The sequence below is a fragment of the Tiliqua scincoides genome, chromosome 3, assembly GCF_035046505.1.
Source record: "Tiliqua scincoides isolate rTilSci1 chromosome 3, rTilSci1.hap2, whole genome shotgun sequence".
NCBI lineage: Eukaryota > Metazoa > Chordata > Lepidosauria > Squamata > Scincidae > Tiliqua > Tiliqua scincoides.
Window position 1 is genome coordinate 194,268,842 of NC_089823.1, and position 12,532 is coordinate 194,281,373.

Genomic DNA, 12,532 nt, shown 5'->3' on the forward strand with positions numbered 1-12,532 from the left:
TTACCATGTGTTAGGATACTACAGACTAGGTGCTAATGAACACACAATATAGTAAATTACCACTCAGTAAACGGTCATCAGAATTCACCTTGATTGAGTGCAAAAATGTGGTAAATTGTCCTCATTGCTTGGCAGAACAATTCAGATGAGTGAACAGAGATTATCCTTTACCTAGAAATAGCTTACACAGATATGCATGCAACTACTGGGTAAACCGATCCCCTTACTGTTCTATCAGCTGTGAGGAGAACCTTGCCATTCTCTTTTTCTCTGTTATCTCCAACCAGATACATAAGTGTGATGTTGCTCACTACCACTACCACCACCACCACCATTTAGCAAGACAAAGCAGACTGCCTGTTTTCCAAGTTGTTACATGCACATTACGATTAAGTCCAGAGTAACAAGCGAATATGAGCACCATGGTAAACTACTATCTGCATAGACCCACATATACCATTAGTAGACAAGATCACCCATTTCTTCCTTAGATAACATAGGTGATTCTTCTGGTAGGAAGGCAATACTACTGAAAGACTAAGGAAAGTCACTTCATGTATTCTGGCAGCATCCCAGCACAGCATACACAGAGGTCCCTCAGCAAACAGAGAGAATCTGTTCCAGGACCTCCTGTGGATACCAAAATCCATAGGGTGGCAGGGTTGCGGCACCACAATTACTCTTGTTAGGGCCATGCCGGACCCTCGGGAGTGAGTGCCAGGCCCATGGTCCACTTCAAGGGCCCCATGTCTCCTCAGAAGGCCTCTAGGATGCAACCAGAAGGCACTTCCAGTTCACGTCCTTGACTTCTGGTCACATCCAGGATACCCCTCTGAGGTGTGGGCTTGGCATTATGGATGGTGGAATCCATGGATACCAATGGCACCCTGTATTAATGTACAAGCAGCAATAGTTAACAGCTATCCCAAGCTGCTTAGAGGTCACTGAAGTTTTCCACTGCCTTCCATATAAGCTACTTAAGCCCAACTCATATATGTCAAAGCCTATGAGAAAGCCACCTGCAATATAATTAAACGGGCTGAGCACCATGTTTTAGGCAACTTGTGCAAGCATAACCCATGGTTTATAAGTATTTTAACCGTGCCGCAGTGTAGATGCCCAAAAGAAATGAATTGAATTTGGCAGCCAGAGCACATGGGGATATGCTCATAGAAATAGTTTACCCACATGGAACTCTGCCCATGTGGATTTAGCTATAAAACCAGGCCTTAAATTCATTTTCTGAGCATCAAGCTAAAACATTATACTAAATTAAATATTATTTAGCATGGCTTCTCCTATGGTTCAGAATTATTCCCATCCATGTAAAAAGATGCTGCCAGAAGGAGGAATGGGCTACATTTCCTAGTTACAATACAAAATAAGTTACACCTCATTGAAAAGCACACTGAAGCTGAAGAGAATAAATGATAACGATTCCTTATAAAGATAAACTCAATCATATTTTAAGAACCACCACTGGGTGGGGTGGAGGAAACATACAGAAGTAGGTTTCTAAATCTTTTCTATTTGCTTATAGCAGCCAAGCACTTTCATTTGGTTTGGATCATCAGTTACCTCCCATATCATATCCTCTAGCTTTACTACATCACAAAACCGTTAGTGAGAACTGGTATTGGGGGGGGGGGAAGCAAAACAAGAACCCAATTATGTCTATATTTAAGAGGGGCATAAAATCTCCCTCTGTTTCCAAAGGGCAAAGTATTCTAGGCTTGGGTTAGAGACTTATCTCTTTGGTTTGCTAAAAAATTATGTCAGGACTCATATAGTGCTTGCTGTTTTGTTCACATTGGGCTTATTAATGACTTTAAAAAAAACATGTTTACAGTTTTTAAAAGAACGAGCCAGGCCTGGACCTCTTACATAAATAAGGCAAGGGACATGAATGGGTGTGTGTTCACAGAGGGAAGAAGGGAAGAGTGAAGATTTGTTAGATGTTTCCAATCTCAACTCAACTGATGCTTATTTCTACCTCTAAAATTATCAAGGAGAAAAACCACCAACATTCCTTGCAAGGTATGAAATAAAGCTGCTGCTGTCCTTCCATGTCCTGCATCCTTGATTGTTGCTTGATGAACCAGGGGTGGAGGTTAGAGCTTTCAGGTCTTTCTCAGCACCAGGAAAAATGGCCAAAGGGGGCTTTGACAAAAGCAAACAATGTGAACTCGGGTATAATACAACCAGGTTTTTATTTAAGTTCTCTCTTTTTCACCCCCCCATACTAGCAAGAGTTCAGAGGGAATTTAAAGTTCTGTAAACATTAACTACCCCTTCCCCCCTTTATAAGTTTACAAAGCAAAGGAGATCAGGAGACCAGATTTGTGACATTTCCTAACCTCTCTGTGCTACTGGATCAAAAAAACTATATACAACTTTGCAGCCATCTCTGTATAGTTACTGTACATGTTGGGAGGAGGGGGGAAGGGAGAGAGGAAAATAAAATGAAATAAAATCTAAATCAAACTGCTCTGGAGCAACTTCAGTTGTTTCCTTCAGGAGGTGATGGCAGTAAAAGATGCTTCTCACAGCAGTGTAATTTCCATGGGCACACTGCAACCTGTGTGAGAGGGAGCCTGGGTGGGGACTTGAAACTAAGTGCACTAGTCTCTTCAGACTGTTTAACATTCTGGTGAAAGGGACAAGAGAATTTGGGTTACATAAATACATAAGCACGACCGACTGGAAGTGATGGGGAGAGAATGTACCATGTAACAAGAAAGAGCACATCTCACGTCATTCTTCCATGTAGATTTTTTTAAAAACACAAACACACTCTGCCAATGCTCAGATTCCTTGTCTCCTTTATTTCACTTTGAAGATGACAGCTCTCTGTTCCTTGGCGTTAATGTTGCTGCAGAACTTACAAAATTCTGAACCACCGCCATATATAGCCAGATGATATCTGGCTAGGTTTCAGGTTCCAAAAGTAGTGTCAACTCCCACACAAAACCAATTGGTGAAGATACATATGGTGAAGATCCTATGCGTCTCTGAAACGAGACAAATTCACAACAGAAGGGTCCAAAATAACTGGCCCAATCACTCTGGAGAAATATAATTACAGGAGAAACTCAGCCTGAAGTAAGAGATGTGTGCCTCCTCCCACAACTTGAGTCCCCAACTGTCCAGGAAGGCTGGAGAGTGCTGAAGCATGGACTCCAGAAACTTTGACTTCACTACCTGATGAAGACAGACTTGAACTTCCCCTTCAAGTTTCCGTGTGCTGAAGAAGGGCTGGCAGGGATGTGCAACGCCAAACCAATCCAAGCTGAATGCTACCCACTTGCCACCATTTCCTGCTGTTGCCAGTTCTACAGCTAGCTTGTGAATGCACCTCCTGGCTTTGGAAGGCATCTTTTGCCCTGATGGAGCATGGAAGTCAGTATCTGCGTGGCATTTTGGTTTTGAGTGACATCCGTTAACCATGAGCTCTCCACCATGATTGCACCAGTTAGATGTGATAAGAGTGATGAGGGAAGGAAAGGAAGCTACCATATGTAGACCTCCAAATGGCTTTCTAAATAGCTTGGGAGAAGAGATCACCACATAGTGATTTGTACTCAGCCTCATGAATAAATCTTCTTTCCCCACCTATCCAGCAGAAAGAACCAGAGGCCAATATATGTGAAAGTGGTTGTGCAATCTTGGGCAGAAAGGGCTTGTTGAGGCTTGAAATAGCAGCCTGAGATGATAGATTCTGTGATCCATTTGCAAGGCAAAGATGATTGCAGGGGATAGAAAATACTCTGTCCAGCAGTGGAGAATGCATGGTTAATAGACACAGAAAAAGCCAGTTGAGTTGCATATACTCAGTAGTCATCCAAGGTCTCTATTTCTCCCATATTGAGCCGCTCTGATGAGGCATTGACAGAGAAACCTACAAAACAAGATATAGTAATTAGTGAGCAGTATTTAGTATTCATCTGCAGAATCTTTGTAAAATGATCAGTATAGACTGTAGGCAGTATTCAAAGCAGAATTTACTAGTGTACCAGTCTAGTTAATTTCTCTGGTACTTCCAGCTTCTAGTTTAAATCAGGCTTCTTGATTAACTCACATATAATACAAATATTCAAGTTTCCTGTCTTCACAAACTAGCTACTTCATAAACTAGCAACCTGTCAAACCAACAAGTTGTGGTCCAAACCAGGAGGGGAGAGAAGGAATGGGGTGGGGGGGGGGTGAGTACTAGGTCACTGGCTAATGCTCTAGAATTCTGAGCAGATGTAGATTCCATTAGTATGGCTGCACTGGGGCTATGAAAAATATGGAATAAAATATGGAATGAAGAAATCCATACAAGTGATAAATGGAGCAATGATGGCCAGGTAGCAGGAAAACATGGCTACTACTCCAAGAGGGAAAGGAAGCACCTGGTCCATGCTGACTCTAATATGAGCTTCTATTTTCTGCCTTACAGCTCTGGCCCCATTTATTTCATGTATCACAAAAGAGGCTGCTACCCCAGCAGAAAAATGTGCAAGATTTTTAGAATGAGAGTGCTAAGCCAACTTAGCACACATAGCTCATGCTCTGGGTAGCATTGTCTTTGCAATAGTTTTTTCTTTAGTGACTGGGATGTTAGAGACTACTCAATTTGCCAACTCAACTTCAGCTTGGAGGTTTGAGAGCTCACCTAACAGGCTGGGATCCGCACGAACCATTTTTTGTTTCTTCTTCTTCTTGCCACTCTGCACTGCCTCAAAGTTGGATTGCTGGTTGTTGCTCTGATTAGTCTGAAAGACTGAATGCAATGAACTGTGGTTCATCCCCCACACAGAATCCTAAACACACACACAAAAAAATGTATTACATGCTGGAATGGGGCCTTGCCTTCTCAAAAGGAGTAGTCTGTGAGCCACTTTACCATCACAGGTAGCTCATAAGTGGTCTCAATAGCACATTTACTGATAGCTTTGCTACCGACCAGAAGACCTCTCCATCCCACCCTGCTTTCATGGGAACTACAGAGGTTTTCAAGGCCAGCTGCACAGTTAACAAATTAATTTTCTTCTGGGCAATTCTACAAATGTGCCCTCTTTTCAAAAAGACAAGCAAAGCCCTACATCAAACCAAAGAGCAGATCTTCCATTCCTTCAGTAATGGCAGCAATTTCCTTATAAATGTTCCCCCAAAACAAAATTATCAACCTGCTGCTGCCTCTGTTGATTCGCTTTTTGTTTGGCACGGCGCTCAAGAAACTGCTTGGCAAACTCCTTGGCTTCAGGGGTGTCTCCAAGATAGGCTTTGATGTAATCGTGGACTTCATAAGGAGATTCTACTTCCTTCAGGAAGGAAACAAATGTGGGAACTGCAACAGGAAAGGAAGATCATCCATGAAATATCTGCAAGCACTACAGATGCATGGAAAACGAATCAAGGATATTTCAGTCTCAAGCGGTACAATGAAGTTATTCACAAAATCAGTGTAACACAAGGTTGCCCTTATGTGCAAGACGACAGAGAGCCTTTCACCCTGCTCACTCAAATATGGAATAAATCGTTTCCTCATGAATGAAGACAATGGTCTCTGATGGACTCCTAGCTTTCAGTAACTACTTCATCTAACTGTTCAGCAATCGTACAAATTCTGAGGTGAGATCTACAATTCAACAATACACACTCTAGCCGCAACCCCAATTTCCAGTAATACTGGGAATGGGTATTGGGACCTTCTACAGACAATTTTTCCATCTTAGTTGATACTTCCAAAGACTATTTCAGGCAGGGTATAGCAGAATACAACAGCTGTGATGCAATTCCCTATTTTGAATGTCTATACAAAAGGAGGTCTGGTCTAGAGGGTTGAGCCTCCGTTTGCCTGAAGATAACATCCAAAGGTCGCCAGTTCGAGGCCACCGGCACTGTGCGACCTTGAAGCAGCTGACAAGCTGAGCAGAGTTATTCCATCTGCTCTGAGCGTGGGAGGATGGAGGCCAGGATGGAGGCCAGATCAGAACGAAACATCTGAATTGTTGTAGCACTTGAAAGATAGAGTCTTCTTTCAATTGTAAAAATCCCTACGGGGATTTAAATTAGCCTGCCTATGTAAACCGCCTTGAATAAAGTCTGAGGAGAAATTTGAGGACCTAGAAAGGCGGTATATAAATACCTGTATTATTATTATTATTATTATACAAAACATGCAAACTTTGCCCTTCTTTTCTGCTGCTTACCATCCAAGTTGTTGGCTGTGTTGAGAGCATGAAGCATTTGTTCACACCACTGAGTGAATCCATCCTGGGCTTTATTAACTCCCTGGAACAACTTCAACAATTTTTCCTCTTCTTCCACTTTCTTATTCTGCCTGCTTGTAACACCTATAGATTTACTAAGACAGACACACACTATGTGATAGCAGAGTATGAGGCAGAGGCACGGATTTACAAAAGGCACGCATGCCAGGCAACACTGGAAGCTGGTGAATTGAAACAGTCTCACAGAAACTTCTGCCCAAACCACAAATAAGAAAAAGAGTTCAAAACTGAAAAAAAAAACCTTTCAGTTTAAGGAGAAGAGTTATGATGCTTATCACTTTCACTTGTGTTTCTCCCTCTCCCCCCCCAAACACAAGAAAATTGAAGATTAAGCTAATCACACAGGAAGCAAAGGCTTTGTACAGTTCCCTATATTATGGTGGCTTTACACACCCACACTTTGTTTGGTCTTCCTGCACAACACTGGGTTGGGGAAGGCAAGTATCCAGGCAGAAATTCAACAGGTGAAGCTTCCTCAATCACTTGCTAAAATTCTGCCTGGAAGCAGTCCTCACTGCTTACAAAGCACAAAAGTGCTAACGCTGAAGTAGTTGGCAACGACCTTATCTTAAAATTTCCACATTTTTTTGACACACAAGTGAAAACTGTAGACACCTTAAATCTCATCTTAAACTGAAGGTTCCTCTTAAACATATTTTGAATTCCTCTCTCTTTTAAGGAAAATCACTGATGCATGTGCAGCGTTGTGAAGGCTTTTCAAATTCTAGCTCAGTACTACCAACAATTTACACACCACTTAGGGTGTTTAAACAATTTTGCCTACATTATGTTATTAAACATGCACAGAAGTTTGTTGTACTACTTAACATAATCTTTGCAAGAGACTGTTGAAATTAAATAACTGAAACGGGCCAATCCCACCAATCCATTACAGATCCAGCTAATACTTTATGAAAAATGCATGACTAATTCATGAAAATTTCTTAACAGAAAATCACTGAGCAGAGGTCTTGCAACTATTTAAGTTATGAAGACTAAGTAGAACCTCCATGTGCAGAAGTAGCATCTCTCTCAGTATCAGTTTCAGGGGAGAAGTAAAGCAGAAAATGTCAAAATATTCCTTCACTGTAGATTCCTTTACTCTACTCTGACAACTTAGGGCTCAGACTTACTTTAAAGTTAAAAAAAAAAAAGACAAATTCATTGTTTAGCAAGAGCAGACCATGTTCACCAACATTTCTACAATAGTTATTGCAATACAGCTCACTCTTCACATTTTCACTCAGACATGAAAAATGAATTTAGGGAGCTTGTTTCATAGAGCTGTGATTTGAATGAATATTATTTATGCTTCAATTTTTTCAGCTTTTCACCTAAATGTTCAAACTACTACATCGCAGTAATTTCTAAACAGATCTGTACCAAATGTTGGGAGATGGTGGCACATCTCACCAAGTTAAACTGTGCAATCATTCAGGAAATTAAACACACAGTTCAGGTGTTATAACTATAGAAAACCTGATTATTCTGTTTGCCGTAAATCCACTTGCCTAATCTGTCTAGCTGGCAAACAGTAACTAGACATCATTTATCATTAAGGTATCGTAATTACTTCTCTCCAAATGTGGTCCAGATCCATTAAAAAATGATATATAGCAGTTTAAAAAGCTGGCCTCAAGAAGCTGAAAATATTTTAAATAAACAGTACTTCTGCAAAGACAATATATTATATTTGTACTTATATTGAGTGTAAATAATATAAATGCAAAAGACAATGTACGGCGGTGTTAATTTGCTTTAAAAATCATTTTTAAAGCCTTTTGATGTTTGGTTTTTGAGGTGCTGTATCCCAGTCATTTCCCAATAGAGTGCACCAGTTTTAGGGAGTTGGCCAGCAGCACTGCTTATGTATTCAATGAGGAAAGATGGTTTCAATTATGATCAATAGGATATTCAGCGTATTTTGACTGTCATAAAATCTAAACCATTCATCCAATTTCCCTGACACTGACAAGGTGTTAACCAGGTTATATTAACCACCTCATTCCCAAATTTAGTGCAGACCTGTTAAGCAATAACTGAGATATAGCAATATGAAAGCTTCAAACTGAAGCCTCCAGAATCTGGAAAAAATTCTTTGTTAAATACATGGTATTTGCACAATGATTATATAGTCTCATTGTGCAAATACTGTGCATTTTTGTAAAAAAGCATCTTGTCATTCATGGATAAAGGGGAGCAGGGGAAGAAATCACCCTGCTGTGAGCCCCCACCCCATTATCCTCCTTGTTCAGTTTTTCCCCCAGCAAGGGCTGATATAGGTTCATTACATGGGAACCATAATTGGGCAAAAAAGGGGCAATAACAGAGAATAGGGTAAGGAAGCCAACCCCTCCCATGGGTTCCTCATGGGGGGAGACTTGGCCCCCATTCAGTGGTTGCCCCAGCAATTAAAATGGCTCCCATGTAATGTAATGAGGCAAGAGGGCAAACTAGGCAGACAGCCACAATTTTTGCTGAGGGCAAAGATTGCTCCAAGGAATCTTCTGTGCTCAGGACAGCCATTTGTGACATTATCTGCCGGTATAATCCCTCACTGAAAAAAGTGGGATTTAAATGTTAATAACTCAAAAGTACCTGAGGTACTTGACAGATTTTCTTTGAAACAAAAGGATATACTGGTAAACAAACCCGAATTTTTGACATCAATTTTATGGGCATAAAACTAAAAGGATATTAAATTATTCATGACAAAAAGAGACACAAATATTGGTGGTTGAAGGAGATCTGCAAAATGCAGTTAAGATTTTGGAATTACCATATCTCTCTCATTTCTCAACAAATTTGCACCAAATCTGTAGGGGCAGTGAAAACTATGACCTAGACCTGAAGTTTTGCATGGAGGATTCAGATCTTACAACCAGTAAAGTTTTTCTGGTTTACATTGATAGATGTTTACCTTTCTTGTGCTTGTAAAAGATTGTGGCGTTGTGGTAGGAAATAATATGCAATTGGATGCATTTAACCTTAAGAAAGGTTGTATGGGTACAACATGTAGAAGGGTTACATGGAATGTTTTCACCCACTAGAAGAACTCAGGGACTTACAACAGGTCTGAGCCTCTAAAGCCGACGAAAGGGAAGCTCAAAGTTCACTGCCTCACAGTTCCTACCTGATACTAGCGTTGCTCTTATTTTTATTGGTTGCATTACGAGGTCCCACTTCTTTGACTGCATCATCCCAGAATCCCATGTTTGAGTTTTTTGTGTCAGCGTTGCTCCAAATACTGCTGACAATATCTGATGCCCACTGGCTGCTAGGATTTGTGTTTAGAGAGCCCCATACTGAATTGCCAATGCTGGAATGCAGATTAGAATGTTGCTGAAACACAATACAAAGAGAGACACTGCTTAATATCACAAAATTTTTTTTAAAAAAGAGCAATAGGTCTATCTATATAAAACCTAATCTAAATGATACACTCACCACAGGTAAACAAAGAATACAAGGGAGAATGGGTGGATTGTTGCCATGTTTTGGTATTATGCTAAAGTATTGTTAGGTGAGTGTTAGGTTTTGTTTCTTTACGTATTCAAGAATGAGGTTTTACCTCCAACATCTCAAAATTCCATATCCCACATGACATCTACACAATATTCTAGATGTCAAAACATTGTAAATATTGTGTGGGATATGGAATTTTGAGATGATGGAGGTAAAACCTCCCTCTTGAATACATAAAGAAGTGCTCTTTGTAATTCATGCATTCAGTGTCTGCCTCAACTGCCTTCACTGAAGCAGCCTAAGCTGCTGACGATGTGAATGAATTTAAACCAACAGCAAAGCATAAAAGAGGTGACAGCTGCTTTATCAATAGATTACAATGGGAGCTTGTTGGCCTCTTCCTAACACTTTAATTGCATTCTAGAATTAGAAGTGGCTACAGCATAAGATACTAGAAACATCTGTATTATAAGCCGGCAATAACAACACAGAGACGAAAAATATTTTAAAGTAACCTGACTATACTAGCTTTTCGGGATAAATGCCATGGTCTAGAGTTCAAAGCTAGAGAATTTTTAATGCTACAAAACTAAAAATTAAACTAAAACTCTAACAGAAGTGAAAAGCTAAAAAAATAAAACAGAGAATAGAGGCTAAAAACAAGAGTTACACTAAAAACTAACACTAGAAACTAAAACAGGAAACTATGACTAAAAAACTGAAACTAAAATTAAGTAGAACTAAAACTAAAAGCTAAAGCTGGAACTACACACTGTTTCACCCACAACTTTGGTAGGCTTCCTCAGAGGCTACAGTAACTTCCTCAGGCCCTAGAACTCAGGCTCATTTGTTCTTATATAGGTTGTAACGCCCTCTGGGTTAGGAACATGGTTAGCCCCAGCTGGTTCCATATTCTCTATGTGACATTCTTTAGGGCTGGTATCCACACATTACTTATTCTCTCAGGTTTCTTCTTTCTCATTCATGTTTTGGTGTTGTATATTTCAACTGCTTCTCTATACACTCATGCATAATAATGGACAGTGTTTGATAATACCTCAGTATGTTCAAAATCTATCTTATGTCCTGTAGCCACTGCATGTTCCACAATTGCTGATTTTTCAGTTTGTTTTAAATGACAATGTCTTTTGTGTTCCTTCATTTGGGTCTGTAGGCTCTTTTTTGTAGTGCCAATGTACACCTTCCACAACAACAAGGGATCCAGTATATTCCTGCCTGTGAATGTGGATCTCTTACATCTTTAGGTAGTCACAGGATCTGCTGCAACTTTACCCTTGTTTTATAGATTGTCTTGATATTTACTTTCTGCAGCACTTTTCCAATGCAATCTATAACATGTTTTATATAGGGGAGAAAGGACCTGCCCTTTGGTGCTGGCTCATTCCTCTGCCTTCATTATTTTTAAGTAACTTGTTCCATTTATTGACTAAAAGAACCCTCTTTGCCAGTACTATGAGGGAAAACACCATTGGAAAGAAACTTCAAGATAATCAAACCTGTGGAGACTTATCATGCAATAATAAAGGCTCTCTCATGCTCTTCAACCCGTACTGAATGATCTGAACAATGAAAATATGCAAAAGTGTGACCACTTTGACATACAACAAAAATTCTGAGGTGGATGATTAAGGCACAATGTTCTAGTCTTCATGCAAACCACAAATGAAATATCAAATTAATGACGTGAAATTAAAATAATCACATGAAAAGAAACAATACACAGGGTAAACGTATCATTTAGACTGGGTCTTAGTCAAAACATTTGGTTTTTTAAGCTGGAAATTAGAAAGTGAACTCACTGTAGTGGTTCGAGACCTGTTCTGCTGCTGCTGGTGTTGATGCTGCTGTTGCTGCTTCTGCATCTGCCTTGCCTCTTCTTGCTGTATCTCCAAGAGGGATTTTGTAGTGCCTGCAGGTTTGGTAACATTTCCCCAGCCAGACAGTTTTTGTTGCTGCTGTTGCTGCTGCTGCTGCTGGAGAGCTTTCATTAGTTCACGCTGCTGACGCCTTTGCTGCAAGATAGTCAATACAAATATTCTGGTTCTTAATATACAGGCATGCCCTGGTATTCACAGGGAATAGGTTCCTGCCCCTCACAGATACCTGAAACTGCAGAAAAGAGGGAAATCTATGTTAAATGAGTCCCTCTCATTACCTTACTCCAGGGCTTTTCCAGAGCTTTTCTCCAGGGCGTCGTGATGCCCCAGCCTATGGGCCCTGGCCTCTGCCCCCTTAAGGGGCGGGGGCAGCGAGGAGGCAGGGAGGAGACAGTGGCGTGATCCCTAGGATTGCGCTGCTCAGGGGGCTGCAGGGGCTTAGGTGCACTTACCCGAGCCTCCTGCAGCCTCTTGTGGGTGTGGAGAGCCCTTCACGACCTTCTGCAGGGCTTCCCACAGTTTCAGAAGTGAAAGTGGAGCGATCGCGCTCCACTTCCGCAAAACCAGAAGTGGAGCATGATAGCTCACTTTGCTTTGAAAGTGAAAGTGAAGAGAGTGAAAGCAAGGTGAGCTAGTGAAAAAAGAAAGGCTGTGCTAGAGACCCAGAGGACTTAGGGTAGAGGCAGCATGAGGAGGGAGGAGACAGAGGAAGAGGAAGGAAGGTGGAGGCAGCAAGTCTTTTAGCACTCTGTAAAAGCAAGATCACTAAAAGACATTGTTGCTTTCACAGATTGTTAAAATGCAACAGCTAGCAGTCCCTCATTGACTGTGCCTCTTACTGCCTGATTGTCGCGTTTGCATTTTAATGACCTGTGGAACATAAGAACATAA

The 12,532-nt window shown here is 40.8% G+C and overlaps 1 protein-coding gene across 1 annotated transcript in view; it reads right to left on the bottom strand.

The window, feature by feature from the left end:
* Positions 1–2,805: 2,805 nt before the first annotated feature.
* GIGYF2 (GRB10 interacting GYF protein 2) overlaps positions 2,806–12,532 on the bottom strand; it is a 104,001-nt gene continuing 94,274 nt past the window's right edge. The window contains exons 23-28 of the mRNA XM_066619059.1: positions 11,564–11,776; positions 9,412–9,620; positions 6,198–6,352; positions 5,172–5,332; positions 4,658–4,805; positions 2,806–3,898 (exon numbers count right to left, since the gene is read on the bottom strand). Coding sequence (XP_066475156.1) covers positions 3,831–3,898; positions 4,658–4,805; positions 5,172–5,332; positions 6,198–6,352; positions 9,412–9,620; positions 11,564–11,776 — 954 coding nt within the window. The 3' untranslated portion in view covers positions 2,806–3,830. The remainder of the gene's footprint in view (positions 3,899–4,657; positions 4,806–5,171; positions 5,333–6,197; positions 6,353–9,411; positions 9,621–11,563; positions 11,777–12,532) is intronic.